Source organism: Gadus macrocephalus, chromosome 23 (genome assembly GCF_031168955.1).
Source record: "Gadus macrocephalus chromosome 23, ASM3116895v1".
In the NCBI taxonomy this organism is placed as follows: Eukaryota; Metazoa; Chordata; class Actinopteri; order Gadiformes; family Gadidae; genus Gadus; species Gadus macrocephalus.
In genome coordinates, this window is record NC_082404.1 from 17286031 (window position 1) to 17305754 (window position 19724).

General features: G+C 56.6%; 2 protein-coding genes across 3 annotated transcripts in view; both read right to left on the bottom strand.

The window, feature by feature from the left end:
- Positions 1-673: 673 nt before the first annotated feature.
- Positions 674-19724, bottom strand: part of LOC132452246 (uncharacterized) — a 19207-nt gene continuing 156 nt past the window's right edge. The window contains exons 2-18 of one of the 2 annotated variants that reach the window (XM_060044736.1): positions 18231-18411; positions 14515-15507; positions 13147-14451; positions 11858-11993; positions 10574-10762; positions 10416-10464; positions 10023-10159; positions 9645-9748; positions 8946-9056; positions 8340-8609; positions 7958-8037; positions 7306-7479; positions 5955-6009; positions 5503-5640; positions 5274-5413; positions 2985-3084; positions 674-2239 (exon numbers count right to left, since the gene is read on the bottom strand). In XM_060044736.1, the coding sequence (XP_059900719.1) occupies positions 2063-2239; positions 2985-3084; positions 5274-5413; positions 5503-5640; positions 5955-6009; positions 7306-7479; positions 7958-8037; positions 8340-8609; positions 8946-9056; positions 9645-9748; positions 10023-10159; positions 10416-10464; positions 10574-10762; positions 11858-11993; positions 13147-14451; positions 14515-15507; positions 18231-18411 (4339 nt within the window). In that variant the 3' untranslated portion in view covers positions 674-2062. Of the gene's footprint in view, positions 2240-2984; positions 3085-5273; positions 5414-5502; positions 5641-5954; positions 6010-7305; positions 7480-7957; positions 8041-8339; positions 8610-8945; positions 9057-9644; positions 9749-10022; positions 10160-10415; positions 10465-10573; positions 10763-11857; positions 11994-13146; positions 14452-14514; positions 15508-18230; positions 18412-19724 lie in introns of both variants that reach the window. The other variant, XM_060044735.1, reaches the window with a different exon arrangement.
- LOC132452884 (spidroin-2-like) lies at positions 15645-17397 on the bottom strand. Its single transcript, XM_060045722.1, has 3 exons — positions 15853-17397; positions 15694-15780; positions 15645-15656 (listed from the first exon to the last, which is right to left on the bottom strand). Exons 1-3 carry the CDS (start codon positions 16606-16608, stop codon positions 15645-15647), a joined length of 855 nt encoding a protein of 284 aa, XP_059901705.1. The 5' UTR covers positions 16609-17397.

The window sequence follows — 19724 nt, forward strand, 5'->3', positions numbered from 1 at the left end:
GCGGGCGGTCCTGCCACTGTCGAGACGAATGGTTGACGCCCGGCCAAGGCGTCCCTCTCCCCGGTTGACCCTCCTGCCCAGACGCCCTCTGTCTGTCAACACGCTTCAGAGGCGATGTAAACAACACACACTGCGGGGCGGAACTGTCGCTGCTGCACTGGTGTTTATGGGTATAAACCTAATGAGAATAGCTGTGGTGCACTGGCGTTTTAGTGTAGCGGGTTCAACAATCGGAACCAAATCAGGGTCAGTTTGTGAGGCGTTTGCCACAATAATAAGATCGCTTACCTCGATATGCTTTGATTGTCAATTAGAAAGGTAGCCTATGACTCGACCGCCACCTGCTGGATGGAAAGACAACGACACCTGCCACGATGCAGCTCAGCCGGGTTTTAGCCTCCTCAAATTTATGCTGATAGTGATTCTTTTAATTTCCACTATTCAAATTGATTAACATATCAACAAACGATGCCAATTCAATATAATTGGTGTTGAGGCTTTTGTCTTGCACAATTAGAATCGTTTTTTTAGGAGAATATCACAATTAAAAACAAATTGTTCCCTGTTCCTACAACCAGTCATCATCTACAACAGACTATGATTTTTTTGTGTGGATTAAAATACTTTAATGTACCAAAAATACATTCTTATAAAAGAAAAGATAAGCCAAACATAAACTTCAAAAGGCACATTTATTTTTTTCTTCAAATAATTTACATTTGTACAACAAAAAAGGTTTAACCTTAACCATGCCTGCTCTTTTTTGAAGTGCCATCTTCACATTTAAAAACGGAACATTCTTGCTTTTAAACAAAAACAATAATAACAATGAAAACAAACTTGAAAAAAAATTGAAAGGGAAATCCTTCAAACTTCAAGTACTCGTGTACATTCAATAACTTTGAGCAGCCCCTCCCCCAAGAACACACCCACCTGTCCATAACCCCGCCCCTTAAAGGAACACACACACACTACCCCACTGTGACTCCACCCCTTATTCCACAGCGAGGCAGAGCTAGTCTTCCCCTAACGACCGGTGAACACTCGGGGTTTCTTCAAAGTTCAATTAAAAGTCACGGTGGACCTCCTCTCCCTGTGAAGGTCACAGTGGAACTCCTCTCCCTGTGAAGGTCACAGGTAGGCACGTGCGTCTCTGCACCTCGAAAACAAAATGGGTACCAAAGCCGTCTCACACACACACACACACACACACACACACACACACACACAAACGAGGCTTGCTTTAACACACGGGTGTCAACATATTTACGAACGTTAAAACTAAATGAGAAAAAAAACGAAAAACAAGTTAGCTACGAAGAAACGCCCGGGTCGATGTACAGGCGCTGCTCACTGGGGGGGGGGGGGGGGGGGGGGGGGGGGGGGGGGTGGCGAGGCCCGCACAGGTGTGTCGCCGCTCCGGGGTCCAACACGCCTGGAGGCCGGGGGGCCCTAGGCTCGAGTCGCTAGGCAACGCCAGTGATTGACATGACCACGAGGACTGAAAACACTTTTCGGAGGAACGGAAATATATAGATAATAAAAAAAAGAAATATTATTATTATCTTCGGACTCGACTTGGCGTCGACTAACCGTCCGACACGGAAGGAAACTCAATATGCACTCGGGAAAACGCCAGGGCATCTCGCAACAGAGGCAGAAACAGAAAAAACACCTGGCTCCTAAAGAATCACTCTAAAACAACAAACCTGGAAATAAAAATAACCCAAAAATGATGAAGGTCGAACCCCCCCCCCCCCCCCCTCCCCACACGTTTTAATTCTTCAACCAATCAGAAAAGACACATGGGGAGTCGTTAACCTTTGACCCCCTTCTAAGCCAGTACCCCTGCCCCCCCCTTCCTTAACCCCACACCCCCAAACCCTAACCTGAGCTATAACCCCACCCCTTCTCCTTAACCCCGCCCCCAAAACCGTAACCTGAGCTGAAGCCCAACCCCCCCCCCCCCCCCGGGCCGGGCAGCGGTGGACCGGAGGGGTGCCCTCGGGGTCGGGCGTGGCCGGTGGTGGTGTGGCGTCCTCTACCACATCGTCCTCCCTGGTCACCGTGACAACAGCGCCGCCTCGGACCCCAGGGCGGGATACGCCGGGGCCGGGGCGGGGGGCGGCGAGGGCGTGGTCGGGCTCTCCTCCCCCGAGGAGGCGGGGTCCGAGGGCGGCAGCGACTGATTGGCCCGCGCCCTCTGGCAGATCTGGGCGTAGCTGAGCCTCTTCGGCTCCTGCACGGACAGACGGACGGACAGACGGACATACGGAGGACGGACAGACGGATGAGGACAGAGTCACACTCGGGTGGGCTATGCTGTTGGAAGCGTGGTTCCTGTCCAGTGGAACCCCTTCTCCCCGTATGTTCTGTGGCCCCCTCTCATAAACATCTTAAGGCTTCTCTCCAGGCGTCTGGCTAGCACTCTGCTGGGCGTCCCTTGTGTCTGAACGCCCTGTGTCTGTGCCTTTGGTGCGCTACGTTTAATCCGACGCTTGAAGCTCTGTGACCTTTGTCGGCGAAGGGACGCTGTGTAAACACACTTGAGCTCCTGACGCTTCGAGATACTTCACATCCTACATCCTACACCCTCACCCCCTCCCTCCCTCCCTCCCTCCCTCGTCAGACAACTTTAACTCTACAGCCGTCATGGGCGTGCAACGTGTTTAGCCGGCAAATACACACTCTAGTGACTCTGCATCAACATCTCAACGTTTCTATCACAAGTCGTACATGGCTGTGTGAGTGGGAGGGGGGAGGGGGCGGGAATGGGCATACACTGGAGTCTATGGGCGTAACGTAATCATTATCCTGCTTTGTTTTAGCCAGTCAATGATGGGACGACTGTACGTGCTTCCTTCTCTGGACTAAACTGTTGCGTCCTGGACGGTGTTAATCTAGATAGCTCGATGGGGAAGCAACTGGTTTAAAAGGGATGAATCACAGTTATTATAATATAGTGCCAGTGACAGAAGTCTCACCATGTTTGCTTCGTTGTCCTGGGGAGGAGTCGTCGATTTAGACTGGGAGAGCAACGGCATGGCCTGTTGGGACGTCCTGACAGCCTCAACCTTCACCTCCCTGGGGAGAGGGACAGAGACGGAGAGACAGAGAGAGAGACAGAGAGACAGAGAGAAAGAGAGCGAGAGAGACAGACAAAGAGAGAAGGAGACAGACACAGAGACGGAGACGGAGAGACCGACAAATGGAGAGATGGACAGAGAGACACAGACAGAGATGGAGAGACAGACAGAGAGACAGAGAGAGACAGAAGGGATGGAGAGCAGGAGAGAGATTATTAACCAATGTGTGGCTCCTCACGTATACGTGCTGCATAGCAACCCGTCAGAGCTATATCCAGCACAGGTTAAGAATCTGAGAGCATTTTTAATTGAGTCCGTCTGCACGTCTCCACGTCTGCACGTCTGTACGTCTGCGATCTCCCGGTTGCCAACTGGTGCGTGCCTTCAGTCTGTCGTGCAATCAAAGCGAGATACAGCCGTCGAGCGTGTCTCGTGTGCCAGCGATACCCGCAGTCGCCCTGGCAACAAGTGGGAACATTTCTTTGTTTTGATAACCTGTTTCCCCCCCCGATAGGTTTTTTCCGAATTCAAACAACTGCGCAGGATTAAAGACAGCCGTGCTGCAGACAAAATATGCGTCTGACAGCCCCCAGAAATAAATGCTGTTGAATCTGTAGAAACACACACTGTGTACCGGCACACCATAAGAGACGTTCAGAGCCTCGTTTCAAAGCATCATTTAGTCACTGACTTTGATAGACAGCGTTGTATGGCGAGATCATTGCGTGTATTCATCAATACCACTCACGTACCATAAAATAAGAACGACTCTGCGATACAATAAGGAGAGGAGAGAAGGAGAGATTTTAAATAAATAATAAGTCATTCATCAAAATAAGCGCAGACAGGGTGAACACAGCAGCATGGTTAAACACTCTATCTTGATTGGTCAATAACGGACAAGGATTATGCTTCCATAATGGGCACAACTCCGCTGTTTACCCGCCAACGCGCTACAAACCCAACCCATGAGCAACAACGGTCCGAAAGAACCAATCGACAAGACGTTTCCTTGACAACGCAAAAACAATACGCTCAAAACAGAGAATTTCATCGGCATAAACCGATAAAACAACAACAATGTGATGCATTGAAGTTACAATATCTGACCATTGTGAGTTGCTGTGCTGTAGCGTGATATAAACACTTTGGCGGTCCCGTCTGCCCCCATCCTACCATACGCTCTGATAACAGGTCTCCGGGGAGTAGTTAATTCCCAATGCGTTATACCTGAGCCCTGTCCCGGCGGTCCACTGGGAACACTGGGAACGCCTCGCTGTCCTACAACACAGTGCTTAAAATAATGCAGCACAAAAAAAAATAAAAAAAATCGGGGCAGGCGTGACCGGAACACGAACAAACGCACCGGTCCCTCATCGTCAGCCTCATTCATCCTTATCTTTGAGCAGGAGGTGCCTCTCTCTCTCCCCCACCACCTCCCCCTCCTCCCCCTCCTCCCCCTCCTACACCCCCAGTACCCAGCCCCAAGCCAGGGAGATATTGATGTTCCTGGCATGAGACCCCGACCATCTGTATGAGCGTTACGGAAGGGGGAGAATGATATATGGGAGGTAATAAATAAATAAAGGAATAAGAGAGAGCAGGACGGGGGCCTCTTTCCCGAAGCAGCCAGAAAACTCCCAAAGGCAACGACCGTCCACTCTCTCCGTATGCAACCGACCGCGGATGGAACCCTGTTCTTTTCAGGAAGAGACGTGTTAATGAAACAAAGCCACCACACTCCTGTTGTTCTGGTGGTGGTTGTGTATTCGAGATGGCTGTGTGAGCATGTCCACCTGCACCACAGCACACCACCCCTGACAAACACGATATCTCCCTCCGCAACCCGAAGCAGAAGCTCAGCATCAACCATGTTTGATATTAACACAGGAGGACCTTTCCTCCGGGAACAGGAACAACCCCCTGTAGTATTTCCTGGCTGTGTTTGGCGTCCAAACCCCCACATCTAGGAGAGCATCACGAGATGCACCCACGCCAAACAACCACGCCTGTAATGGCGGCTTTGCGTTTCCACGTAGCTAATGCTAAAGTTCAATCAGGAAGACGAAGTTGCCCTTTCTAGTTCTCCTCGCTCTGTGTCGGGTTCGATATTCCCGCGCGGTCATCACTGGCCCCGCCCCTTCGTCTCTCAGCCAATCAGGACCTCTCAGAAAAGCAGCTACTCACGTGTGGGGGGGGGCCTGCCAGACGCTGGGCGGGGCGGGGGTCGCCTCCGGGGTCGGGTCCGAGGTGGGCGGGGGATCCGCCTCCTCTGCTGTTGTTGTTGCCGTGGTTACCCCGGGACTGTCGTTCCTCACTGAGGGACCCTGAGAGACGCCGACAATGTGAGCATCCCCAAATGGTTCCTCCCCCCCCCCCGCCCCCTCGTATCCCGCAGAGCGGCTGGCGGTCCTACCTTGCTGTTGCCGGCGGCGACAGGCGAGGCGGTGGCGGCGGCGGCGTTGGAGGAGGAGGGCAGCGGGGGGAAGCTGGTGGGCCCCAGCTCCAGGCTGGGGGAGGGGCGTCGAGGAACGGGCGAGGACACCGCGCCCTTCTGAGAGCACACACACGCACACACACACACACACACACACACACACATTGAAGTCAAGTGAGCGAGATTCCTAAATCCAAGCATTAATTACAAAAAAATAATTCCTTTTCGATAAGCATCTGCTAACTTAACAGTAACGAGTAACAGTAGTGCCACACATTTATCTCAGTCAAACCTTTACACGTCAATAACAAAAACAGCAACAACCACAACAACAGCAGAACTTCTTTATTGATCCTTCCCAGCAGCCTTCATGGCGCTGCTCTGCCCAAGATGGCCGCCAGCTCCGCCAGTTGTTCCAGAGGGTTCCTTACCCTGCCGTACCCCGCGCGACGCTCTTCCCTCCGGCTCTGGCCGTAGTTCCCTCTCCTACGCCGGGAAGAAAGAGATGGACCAACATCAGCGGACCACACCGTGAACAGCATTCAACAGACTGCATAAAAGCCGTATATTTGTAGTATACATAGATACAAACTGTCTATGTATCAAGATGTTTCGCCTTTAAAGAGTAGAAATGTGCAGGAAAATAGCTCCAGTGACTCTATGGCTGGTACGGTTTACTAGAACTATACCAAATAAACAAACGGTATTAATTCGACCGTTTTATTCTTTTTACTTTATTAGCTGAGGTGTAAAACACGGTCTCTGTGTCCGCTCCGCCTGGTTTTCCTCAGAGAGCTCGATGAAGCCTTTCTCCTGGCCTCACGGTGAGAGTGGAGCCTCTCCGAGGAAACTAGAGCGGGCGTTAAATGAATATTTAGCCCTGCAGCGGCCGGCTGGGCTTTCATCTCCCTCCCTGCGAGATCAGCGCTCCGCGGCTGCAGCACCGGCAGACTAACGCACAGCGACAACCCACAGGTGGAGGGGCGGATGGGCAACACTGGGTGACTTGGAATACACACTCACCACAAGGATGAATGGGCGGTATTTATACAGCGCTTTCCCAACCAGTGGCCACTCGAAGCGCTTTACGATATTGTCTGACATTCACCCATTCGTGCACACTTTCGCACAACAAAGAAAGTGTCAGGCAGGCAAGGTGACAGCCAGCTCATCAGGGACAGTCAGGGTGAGGCGTCTCGCTCAGGGACACCTCGACACTCGGCTAGGAGGAGCCGGGGATCGAACCAGCAACCTCCCGGTTACCAGCCAACCCGCTCTAGCCCCTGAGCCACATGCCGCCCCTACAATCTGTACAATTTCAAAAATGTCTGCCAAGAATACAGACTCATAACTGGCATCGGCACAACAAACGGCCGAATGCTCAATAATAGTTCCTAGAAAGAACATTCCCGCCGTGACTCATCCCGTCTGAGCACCACACTGATGTTGTTCTCTCTGATCCCGTGACGGGTTTGGCTCTCTGGGAACGGGACCAGGAGACAGATTGCCAAGAGCGAGAGCGACGGGGAGCCAATCGAAGAAGCAGCAGCCGCCGAGGTCCCCACAACGCAACATCTCCAACTGCAGCGCCTAATCTCGGCACGCCCGGATAAGCCGGCTGAGAGCGAAGTCCGTTGGGGGGGCATGGAACCCATGTTCATTAGGGAGAGGGACGGGGGGCCACTTGATCGGCCTCACGTCCTTCCAAGCACACGCACACACACACACACACACACTTTGTGGGGACCCCACGGGGGGGCCGGACTTGTGGGGTCTCCTTACCGTCCGCGGTCTCCGTTGGGGGGGTCGTCGGGCCGGCCGCCCTCGCTGCGCCCGCGGCGGGCCCCGCCCCTTCCCTGTCTGCGGGCGCCTCGTCCCATTGGCCCCCTCTCCGAGTAGGCGGAGTCTGTCGGCTGGCCGGGCCCCCGCTCGTCGGAGCCCCGCCTCCGGCCACCCCTGTCAAGAGGGGGAGCAGGTGGTCGCTTAGCAACAGAGTCATGTGATTGCTCCCTCAGCCCCCCCACACACACACAACACGACACAAACATCCGCTTTAAAGTATTCCACTTGACAGAAAGGTGGACGGCGTATTTCTCGGATTTACGTTGAATATGCTAAAATTAGATCCGGCCATAAGCCCCTAGATTAAAATGTAGCTTAGCAACTGCGGTGTCACTCTGGGGGGGCGTGGGGGGGGGGGCTTGAAGTCTGAGTTCTATTTCAGGAAACGCTGTCGGCCATTACTCAGCGTGAATAGTAGTCTGGCCCGCGGTGGTAAATCTTCATATCGCCATTAGCAGATAAAAGAACAGGCCAGTGTCGACCCAGAAGAGGAGACCAACGGAAATGTATGAATAATGATGCAGTCATATCAAAGACAATATGGAGGAGGAGGGAGAGAGGGGGAGGAGAGGGAGGGGGCAGCAGGGCGAACCTCTGTCTGTATGGGTTGTGGTGTTTGAAGTTGGGAGAGACCGGGAAGCCGTCGAGGAAGTTGTTGATCAGTGGCGCCATCTGCTGGCGAGAGGGCAGAAATGGAATGAGATACTTGAAAGGGCTGGCCACAGTGATAGACTGCCGTTTCGCAACATCTTCCTCCTGCTTATTTTGTGTCTATTGACTCTTCCTCTATAGTTAAAAATAGTAGTTAAAAAAAATAATAGTAAAAAATATACACAAATTATATATTTTTTTCTGATAAAAATAAGAATGAGGAAAAATAAAAGTTGAATAAAGAGAAAAATAAAATAGCAAAATTAAAGCACATCTAATTCAGCTCCTCGTCATTCGTCTAGAGACAGATCTCGTTCCCTCACCAGGCTGGCGTCCTGGTAGCCCGTCATGGCCGTGGCCCACGCCTGATTGGTCAGGTCGTAGAGCTGCGTGACGGGCAGCTGTCCCGGGGCGGAGGCGGGCTGCGGGCTGTAGAAGCCGGCGAAGGCCTGCTGATTGGCCGAGGCGGCGTCGGCGGGCCGGTAGCCGTTCTTGGGCGCGTAGGACGTGACCGCCATGGTCTTGGCCTTGATCCTGGCCATGATGGGCTTCCCCTTGAACACCTTGACCTCCTCGCGCAGGTACTTGTACGCCTGATCGGAGGACGGGGGCGGGGGTACACACACAACAGCGTCAGTCACACTCGTCTGACAGCCAAGTCTGCACTTGTTTAAAAGCAGGCAGGAGAACTAAATTGTGGCTTATTTCGGGGCGTTTATTGCACATCAAACATTTTGTGAATTCTCCGTGAAATGAAATCACTGCTGATGCTGGAAATGTGAACACTGTGTGTGATAGTCTGGATATGAACACAGCCGTGATTCGAACGGTGGATCTGAATTCTGCGATGGGATCCACGGGTCTGGTCTCAGGTCAGCGCTCGCCCTGCAGCGAGAGGTTTGAGGTCTGTAGAGAGAGGCGGGGTTTACCTGCTGGGCCTCGGCCTCCGTCTGGAAGGTGATGAACCAGTTGTCGTTCCTCACAAACTCACAGCTCAGGAACTTGGGCTGGTCGGCCCCAGCGAACAGGGCCTCCACCTCCTGTAGACACCATCAGATAAACCCCACAGAGAAACCCCACAGAGAAACACCGTTAGGACTAATAAACACTAAGGACCAGACAAACCCCCGGCAGGACAGAGGAACACCGTCAGATAAACACCGTCAGGACCACAAAATAACACCGTCAGGACAGATGAACACCGTCAGATAAACCCGTCAGGAACACAAATAAACACCGTCAGGACAGATGAACATCGTCAGATAAACCCGTCAGGAACACAAATAAACACCGTCAGATAAACACCGTCAGGACAGATGAACACCGTCAGATAAACACCGTCAGGACAGATAAACACCGTCAGGACAGATAAACACCGTCAGGACAGATAAACACCGTCAGATAAACACCGTCAGGACAGATAAACACCGTCAGGACAGATGAACACCGTCAGATAAACACCGTCAGCCCCAGGGACAAACTGGCGATCCCACCTGGTCCAAGACCATCTGTGGCTCACAACGTTTCCTCCTTCAGTGTGTTGCACACGTTCTCATTGGCCTGTTGGATTGTCTAGAACAAGGCTCGAGGATCGTGCGTGCCAGGAAACAGGAAGCGCGTGTCCGTACCTCGGGGGAGGTGGTGTCGGGGATCTCGCGCAGGATGACCACGCAGCGACACTGGCTGGGGCGGACCTTCTGACCACAGGGGGCCAACTGCACCTGGGGCAGGGCTGGGGGAGGAGGGGGGAGAGAGGAGAGGGGAGGAGGAGGAGAATCCAAGAACATTAAAGTGTAGCCTATAGCAGTTCACGACCGAGGGGCGTAATGCTCAGAGGGTGTGCATTGTGTACTACAATCGGGTTTGGAGACGGCAGTTTTTGAAAGCAAAGTGGCGGGCTTGAATCTTCGACAATTCCCTTTTTCAATCTTCTTGTTGACATTAGCACGTCTTATCTCGTCCACTCAATTCAAAACCTCCCAGAAATGAGGTTCCTCTGCGCTCACATTTCAGGGTCTCCTCGATGAGGCTCTGGTCGGTGGTGACGGTCTTGATGAGGTCCAGGCTGGCCAGCGTGCTGATGGGCAGGTACTGGTCGCTGTCCATCTGGGACACCAGGTACAGGTCGTTGGCCAGGTACTCCCTGGGGACAGGTGGGAGACAACCGGCCAATCAGAGCACCGATCCCGCCTCCCCCAACAGGAGACAGCCGGCCAATCAGAGCACCGATCCCGCCACTGAGGGCACTGATCCCGCCTCCCTTTACCGGAGACAACCGGCCAATGAGAGCACTGATCCCGCCTCCCTCACAGGAGACAACCGGCCAATCGGAGCACTGATTCCGCCAACGACAGTTTGACCGTCGAATGCTCCAAAACTTGGGCGTAAGCAACACCTACCGGGTCAGACAGGACTCCAGCAGGCACCTCAGCTGCTGCTTGACGTCGTCTGGAATCACAGAAGAGCGTTTAGTTTCAACTGAGCAGTGGAAACCATTAACCATGGGTCAGGACTCCCAGAGGAGCCGGCCTGATGGAACAGGAAGGGGGTCGGGTACCGGAGGCCGGGGCGCTGTCGGGCTCCCCGTTGACCGGGGGGGGCCCCGTGGGGAGGGTCACCGTGGCGAGGGGCCCCGTGGGGAGGGTCACCGTGGCGAGGGGCCCCGTGGGGAGGGCCTGGTACTCCAGGATGCTGGGGTCCGCCTCCGCCAGGCCCAGGTCCTCCATGCTGTAGGCCGCCTCGTACTCTGTAGACGGGAGGCCAGGGAGGCAAGGTCAGAGGTCAGAGGTCAGAGGTCAGGGGAGCCGGCGCCACACCTCAGGCCAGGGTAGAGCTAGAGCCACCAGATCCAGAATAATCTAGAGCCAGAGGCACCCGATCCAGAACAGGCTAGAGCAACCAGATCCAGAACAATCCAGAGCTAGAGGAACCAGATCCCAAACTATCCAGAGGTAGAGGAACCAGATCCATACCAATCTAGAGCTAGAGCATCCAGATCCCCGCCTGATCCAGAACAATCTAGAGCAAACCGATCCAGAACAATCTAGAAGAACCAGATCCAGAAAAAACTACAGCAAGAGGACCAGATACAGAAAATATCTAGCTCTACACCAATCTAGAGCTAGAGGACCAGATACAGAAAATATACAGCTAGAGAAACCAGGTCCAGAACAATCTAGAGCTAGAGAGACCAGATCCACACCTTAGAAAAGACTAGGGCAAGAAAAAACAGATCTAGACTACAAACCGTGTTCAATAAAAACACAATCGCAGAACACTTTTGACGACGAAACAACTGCAGACAAAAAAGGGCAACACCGAGAAATCCTGCAGGCGTCGACCTTCTACAAATGGCTACTATACACTAGGGCTTTGACTCCGAACTTCGTTATTCGAATATAATTCGAATGTCAAAAAATAAATCAAAATTCTAACGAATATTAGGCAGCCCATAATATTCAAACCTGTTAAGGGCAGGCCAAGAGGGAGAGACGTCGGAGAACCCGACGCAGTCTATTCATGATATTGTAATGAGCATGGAAGAGGCAGTGAATGAAGTATTGATTAGACGATAGCGATTTAGCGATTTATTAGAAACCTAATAAACCGTTGGAACACGCAGGACCGGTTACCATAGCAACGCGGTAAACAAACCTCGCGCAGCCCAATCCAGATCTTACTGAAGGCATTTAATGGTCAAAATATTATTAATAAATATTAGAATATATTCGAATATTAATATTAATAAACAAACAAACTTCGAATATGATTTTTGGGCAAAAGTCAAAGCCCTGCTATACATACAGACGGGATACTACCAAAGACATCCAGCGTCACCTACCCTCAGGGCGGAGCAGGCCGTCGGCGTGGTCCAGCCAGGACATCTGGTCCTGGGGGAAGCCGGGGTCGGGGTCGGCCAGGCCGAAGGTCTGGTCCGTCCACACCTCTGCGTTGGGGTTCAGTCCGGCGGCGAGCTCCTGGATCGCCAGACAACAGGGGGTTAATGTGGAGGAACGTCTGGTCTCCAGAAGGAGACGAACTCTTTGGTATTTTGCAGCATTTACTTTATTCTGAAAGCACTCTGTCGAGTGCTTTCAGAATAAAGTAAATGCCGCAAAATACAAAGTTAATCTCTTTCTGGATCCTCCTTCATCCCCTCCTTCATCTCCTTCTGAAAGCACTTCTTCGAATGCTTTCAGAATAAAGTAAATGCCGCAAAATACAAAGTTCATCTCTTTCGGGGTCCTCTTTCATCGCCTCCTTCATCTCCTTCTGAAAGCACTCCTTTGAATGCTTTCAGAATAAAGTTAATGATGCAAAATATCAAATGAAAACTCAGTAATGTTGGATGAATGAAAATGTTTCATCATACGTCACCGTCTGTTTAGACTGAAAACAATTCTAGAATACCGAGGTAAATGTTACGCCAGTATCTTAAAGTACACAAATGACACATAAAACATAAAGTCAGTCTTGCACCGAACAGAATAATTCATACGCCAACCATAAATGTCACGGGAGCCTCTTCATGTCGGATCTGTTCAGTCTGGGACCCGAATCAAGTGAAACAAAATAACTCTTAAAAACGTGGAGACGCCAAGACACACGACAACAAATCATAAACACCTCACCGCATCTCAAGTTATGACACACAACCTTTTCCTACTGCTGCAGCCAAACTCAGCTTACCCTTTAATAAGACGCCAAAACAGACCCCTACATTTACATTTAGTAAGGATGTTGATAGAACCTCGTGCCAAGCACTAACAATCGCTAGGTTAACCCATTCCCTGTACACAACACAGATAGCTAGGATAAGATGCTACATGATGCCAAGTACTATTTTGAATTGCCAGGACGTACTACTTAAAATAAGTGGGTAAGAGGGGTGGGAGGGGGTGGCTAGTTTTATGAGTCTCGGTGAACTCTGAACAAGTGAGTGACACCCAGACACACACACATCCCAAACTCAGACACACATACACACATCCCAAACTGGAACACACACATCCAATACTCACACACACACATCCCAAACTCTGACACACACACACACATACACACACACACATCCCAAACTCACACACACACACACGACTACACACACACATACACACCACACACACTTACGGGCGGGGGGTACTGCGTGTGCCAGTCCCAGAGGCAGGACCCCTGGGGCATCAGGGTGCTGTAGGGGTACGCCCCCAGCATGGCCATGGAGGGCTGCAGCTCCGTCACCGCCACGGGGACGAGCTCCGGCTCGCCGCCGGCCCCGCCCAGCCCGCAGGGGGAGTCCCCGTCGGCCACGCCCGAGGCCCACCCGCCCCCGCCCCCGGGGCCCAGCTTCAGCCAGGGGTCCGGGTAGAGGCGGGGCCTTCCGGCGTTCAGGGGGGAGGAGGGGGAGGAGGGGTCGGCGTCCTCGGCCAGCAGCACCGACACCATCTCCCTCATGCCCCCCTCCCCCTCTGCGTCCTCGCCGCTACCAGGGAAACCCCGCCCCGCCGCCGCCGGCAGGAAGTGGATCTCGTAGGACGGCGTGGAGGCGTAGGCGTCGACCTGCGTCGGGTCCACCTGCGGCAGGAGGCTCCCGTCCTCTGGGGTCGGGAAGGCGTCGTCGTGGCGACGGAAGGCGTTTCCGTCGTCGTGGCGACGGAAGGCGTCGCCGTTGTAGCCGACGTACAGGCCGCCGTCGCCGGCGCCGTTGCCCTGGGCGACGCAGAAGCGGTGCTCCGCCGCCATGTCCAGGAAGCCCGAGTCGGGGGGGGTCTCGGAGAACACAGGCTCCGCCCCCTGGCCGTACGGGCCCGCGGGCCCCTCCCCCCCGCCGCTGCTCTCCGACGGGGCGCTGCGGCGCGGCGTGAAGACGAACGCCTCGGCCGTCATGAGGGTCACGGGGCCGCTCTCCGCCTCGGGGGTCTGGGGCCCCTGAGAGAGCACCTCTTCCGCCACCCCGGGTCCGGGTCCGGGGTCTGGGACACTCACCGGACCCCCGGCGGCGGTGGCGGCGGCGGTGGCGGCGGCGGCAGGTGCCGCCGGCTCCACCTCCGTCCTCTCCTGCTCCTTCAGGCCCGGCTCCTGATGCTCCGCCCCCGTGGGGGTCAGCTGACCTCTGGCTCCGCCCTCGGATGGCTCAACGTCCGTCTTCAAGCCCAGACCGGCGTCGACCAGTCCCAACGCCGTCTGGGGGGCGGGGGGTGGAGGGGGCGGGACGGTGGAGCACCCCGTCGTATCAAGGGGTGCGGCGGGGCCCCCGTCTCTCACGTGACCGTCGAGGGCCTCACGCTCCTCGGGCCACGCCTCTTCCTTCCCGCCGTCTTCCTCCCACGGCGATCTGGATTCGGAGTTCGCGCACGGGGCCGGCGGCGTCGGATCCGGAACGCCGGCCGTTTCGGGAACCTCCCGTCCGCTTTCCGGCGCCGGTTCACCGGCGGCTTCCTCTTTGTCATCGGCGGCCGAACCGACGGCGGCGGCGGTCTCCGCGCGGCCTTCGGTGCCGACCAGCCGTCCGTCCATCTCGTCGGGCCCCCCCTCGTCCCCGTCCAGGGAGCCGATCCCGTCGGCGGAGCCCCAGCCCAGGCTGGGCTGGGGCGGGGTCGGGTGGTCCCGGGAACCGTGGCGGCGGGACAGCGGCGAGGGGTCTGCGTAGCTGAGGCACGTGGTCTGCGTGGCGACGGGGAGCGAGGACGCCACCGAGGTGGACGCGGACGACACCTCGGTCAGGGTGGTCTCCGGCGTGCTGCCCAGGCTGTCTTCGTCGTCGTCGTCGTCGTCGTCGTCGTCGTCGTCGTCATCTCCGTGGCGACCACCGAGGGGGCTGACGGAAGTGGCCTGGTTGGTCTGAGGCGAGCCGTGCCCCTCTTCCTCTTCCTCTACCTCCTCCTCCTCCTCCTCCTCCTCCTCCTCTTGAGGAGCAGCGAGTGGCTTCGGGCGCTCCTGCTCTAAGGCGCCCTCCTCCTCATCGGCGTCGCTCTCGGCGTCCGAGGACGGGGCGGAGCGGTCCGAGCTGTCGGGGGTCTCGGGGAGGTGGTGGGGGCTCAGGGGCCTCCGCTCCTCCGGGCAGGGGGCCGGGGAGGCGGGCCTTTCCTGCCGCTCCCGGCGCTGGACCGGCGTTCCGTCTGAAGGACCGGAAGCTTCCGGATTCTCGTACGAGGGCTCTTCACACACGCGCACCACCTCCTCCTCCTCCTCCTCCTCCTCCTCCTCCACTAGCACCTCCTCCACCAACACACACTCCTTCTCCGCCTTCACACACCCGTGGTCGTCGGGGCGCGGCCGTTGCCCCCGGGAACGGGGGGAATGCGGGGGCACCGCAACCTCCAGGATGTCCGGCGTGTCCTCGGCCCGCTCCTCCTCCTCCCCCTCCGACCCGGTCGACGGGGGCCGGCTCCCCCCGGTGTCGCCGCCGTCCCGGGACGGGGGTTTGGGGTCCGGGGGACCGCCGCCGCGGTGTCCGCTGGAGGCGGGCAGCAGGTCCGGCAGGGGGTCTCCGACCTGCGGGGAGACAACAGGGAGCGGGGGTGAGACGGGGGGCTGCGGGGGGGAGGGCACAGTAACAACAGGGTGGGGGGCGGTGTGGGGGCCGAGCCGGGCGGGGGGCCGGGGGTCCGCGGGTGCGGCGGGGCGTGCCTTTATCTCCTCGTCTATTTCGGCCACGGACTCGGCGGCGTGCAGCTTCGCGGACGCGGCCGCGGCGGGCGCTATGTCGGGCGGGGCGGCTGTGCTCTCGTCAGCTGCCCGGGGCCCGGGGCCCCGCGGGCCCTCGGCCTCGTGGCCCCGCGGGCCCTCGGCCTCGTGGCCCCGCGGGCCCTCGGCCTCGTGGCCCCGCGGGCCCTCGGCCTCGTGGCCCAGGTCCTCGGCGCTGATGGAGCAGATGCTGTAGAAGCTCTGCGTCCGCGCCACGAAGCCCTGGCCCAGCGTCGCCGTGACGATGCACTCCTCCTCCTCCTCCTCCTCCTCTTCCTCCTCGGGGGCGGGCCGCTTCTCCCGCCAGGCGCTGACCAGCGGCGGCAGCGGAGTGGCCGCCGCCACCACGGGGTCCGCCCCTCCGCCGCCGACGGGGGTCGCCGCCGTCCCGGCCGGGCCCCAGCCCCCGGGCCCCCGCTGCCCTCCGGGGCCCTCGGGGAGTCGCCTGAACCAGGACGCCCTCACGGCCGCGTTGTCCTTGACCTTCTGCTTGAGGGGGGGCGGGGCCTGGCCCGGGGGCCCGACGTGGGGGCCGGCGCCGACCTCGTCGGCGTGCGCGGGGGCCCGCTGCCGGCCCTGCTCCTGCCCCCCCGCGGTGAGTACCTCCAGCACGGCGGGGCCGCCGACACCACCCCGGCCGCCCTTCCCGAGTGTCCCTCTCAGCGGGGGGCCCTTCTCCTTCTCCTGCTCCTTGGGGCCCGTCTCTCCCTTCCCTCCCCCCGGGGGCCTCTTCTCCCCGGCGTGGCTCCACTCCGAGGCCAGGCACACGTGCTGGGCCAGGGCCGAGCAGGGGGCCCGGTCGCGCTCCGTCACGGGGGTCAGGCTGTCGGGCCGCGGGGCCGACAGCAGCCCGGTGCGCTCGCCGCTCCGGGGTCCCGGCAGCAGCTCCTTGCTGAAGCAGCAGCCCATGCTGCTCTGGTGGGGGTCCTGTCTGGGGTGGTCCTTGTTGTGGTGGTGGTGGTGTTGGTCCTGTCAGGGGTGGGATGGGGTGTGGGGGGGGGGGGTGCGACCGGAACCGGCACCGCGCTCGACACCGACGGTAACGCTAGGCGACCACGCCGCTCTGTCTACGGGACGTCCTGAGGCAGCGTGGGTCGGCTCCTCTCGGCCGTACGCAGCAGAGAGAGAAAATGAATGCCGGCTCTCCCCCCGGCCGAAGAGCCCCCTCCCCTGCCCCAGAATAGACCCTGGGAGGGGACTCACATGGCCCTGCCACTCAACCGCCCGCCGTGTGTGCGCGTGGGTGGCCATGTGTGTTTGCGTCCGTGTGTGTGTGTGTTTTGCAGTGTGTGTGTGTGTGTGCGTGCGTGGCCATGTGTGTGTTTGTGTGGCCATGTGTACATGTGTACATGTGTGTGTGTGTGTGGGGGAGGCCATGTGTTTTTGTGTGTGTGTGTGTTTGTGCGTGGCAATGTGGCTCTGTGCGTGTGCATGTGTGTGTGTCCAAGTTTGGCAAGAGCACTTTATGTGCGGGTCAGCATGTGGCATCTGCCGTCCACCAATCAGAAGCCCCGATGCTGCAGTCTGCAGACTCCGCCCCCTTACTGGTATGCGTGACACCCTACCCCGAACCGTTCCTCCCCCCATACGGACAGATTTCCCTTACATTAGTTCTGCTACAGTCACTTCCATTACACACCCTCTCTCACTCTCTCTCTCTCTCTCCTTTATTAAACCCCCTCCCTCCTCTATTGTTAAACCCCCCTATTCTCTCTCCCTCCCCTCACTCTCTGTCTCCCTCCCCTCACTCTCTGTCTGTCTCCCTCCCTCCCCTCACTCTCTGTCTCCCTCCCTCCCTCCCCTCCCTCCCCTCACTCCCTCCCTCCCTCCCTCCCTCCCTCCCTCCCTCCCTGTCTGTCTGTCTCTCTCTCCCCTCCCTCCCTCCCTCCCTGTCTGTCTGTCTGTCTCTCTGTCTGTCTGTTTGTCTCTCTCTCTGTCTCTCCATCTCTCTCTCTGTCTGTCACTCTGCCTGTCTGTCTGTCCTCCCTCTCCGTCTCTCTGTCTGTCCGTCCGTCCGTCTGTCTCTCCCCTCCCTCTCTCTCTCGGTGTCTCTCTGTTTCTCTCTGTATCAGGCATGCCTAAACAGTGAGTCTAACCACTAAACTGGGCCACTGGACACCACCCACACCCACACCCAGACCCCCACACATACACCCCCCACCCCAACACCCCACCCCACCCACACACACTCACAAAGAACTTGAATGCGTGTGCATGTCAGACATTTCAAGCACTCACAGCAAAGTCGAGGGGCCAATGGGAGCGAGTCCCTCAACCCAAGGGGTTCAGGGGTTAATCCCGGTCCAGACCCGGGGTCACCTCTCCCCCTCTCCCCCTCTCCCCCCCTACACCTCGTTCAGGACCCAGGGTTCAAAGGGGTCGCCACCGCCATGCTGGCGACACCCCCTCCCTCGGCTGACATCGTCGCTACGCTTTGAGCGTAAGTAGGCGGGGCGGGGGGGGGGGGGGGGTCCCACAGAGACAACGATGCTAAGGGTCCCACCGCGGGCGGGCTAGCAGGTTAGCGTTACCTGGAGGTAGCGCTCTGGTCGCTGAGGGGCTTGGGACTGCAGGTCGCTGGGGGCCAGCGGGCGGCGCTCGGACGTCATTGGGCGGTCTGAGGCGGGGGGCTCCTCTGTCGACGACGACTCCACGGGTTGACTGACAAGTGAAGGGACGAAGGGGGGCAAACTCCAGGGAGAGAGACGAGAGCTGGGGGGGGGGGGGGGGGGGGGGGAGAGGGGAGAGATGAGTATAAAGACCTCGAAAATAAATCAACATACATTTTCATAGCCAGTCATCATGAAGATCGATATCACATTATTCCAGCCTTTAGCCCTGACATAGGACCGTCATTAACCTGAGAGCCCAACCTGCTGACGCATAAACGGCACACCAGGCTTCACGGTTTGTTTGTTGTTGGACGAGTTGCATGTCGTAATGCGAGGCCTAGTTAGACAGTTAGAGTTAAGGCCTACACTACACTCTGGGCCCCGAACCCAGCGCCAAGTAGGCGACACGGCGTTTAACCCCGACCCATGCACTACGCAGTTAAACTTATTTGCATGCTTTGCATTTTTCCAACGCACGGTTTTGACTGTTATCAAGACGCTGTTATCAACACGCTGTTATCGACATGCTTCTGGTTACCAGCGGAGGGTCAGTCGCACTGTGCGCCTTCTGACGACGACCCAGGCTGGTTGATATCCACATAAACACACGTCTAGCCCACCTTTCTGTAGGCTAACGTTAGGTCGGTAACCCATCAACACCACGACGGCCTGCAGACGTAACACAACGCACCGCCAGTTCGTTGGGCGCGGAAAGAAGGTGTTTCAGGCCAACGATAGCCTAAATATTGCGTCTGACGTTAGCTTGAAATTGCTTCCCTGTTACAGGGATAAGTCAAATTAATTTTAAACCTCGTTATTAAGAATCGCAGCAGATGTCATGAGGAGCAGATCGGGAGCAGTGGAGTCAAGTGCGTTTAAACAGGGAGGGTTTAGAAGTCAACGAGACCCAGCGCGGAGAAAAAGTTAAAGTGTGATGACGGTACTGTTATGTTTCCTAACACACGTCCATGTTAAAGAAACCACCGGTAACACAGTCTAACCTAACCCGGACGAAATGCGCGTTACCTCCAGCAGCAGCTTTTAGACCAGCCAACACGACGGGGGGTTAATGTTGAACTAAAGTTAATGCAGGTGTCAATACTAACAACCAGCCTAAACTAAAACTTCTGCAGGGCACAGAGACGAGTCACGGGAACGAACAAACAGAGACGAGTCGCAAAACAAACCAACAACCGCCCCACGGCGCGGTGCGGAAGAGCCTCGGAAAAACAACGCAGGAACTCAACGACAACGTTAACTTTGACGCGCCTGTTGCCATAATAATAATAATGCGGTTAAACGACATGGCAACGTGGTTAAGGTGGTTCCATATGGAACCTGCGGGCTGATAGAGCCTTGTTTTGGGAGAAAAGTTACTGTCAACTCTTGGAAAGCGGGGTAGTCGATGATTCC

Coding starts and splice junctions, on each gene's coding strand:
- LOC132452884 (XM_060045722.1), bottom strand. CDS start 16,608: ATGGGCTGCTGCTTCAGCAAGGAGCTGCTGCCGGGACCCCGGAGCGGC. Junction 15,781..15,852: donor CCGAGGACCTGGGCCACGAG/GCCGAGGGCCCG, acceptor CGGGGCCACGAG/GCCGAGGGCCCGCGGGGCCC.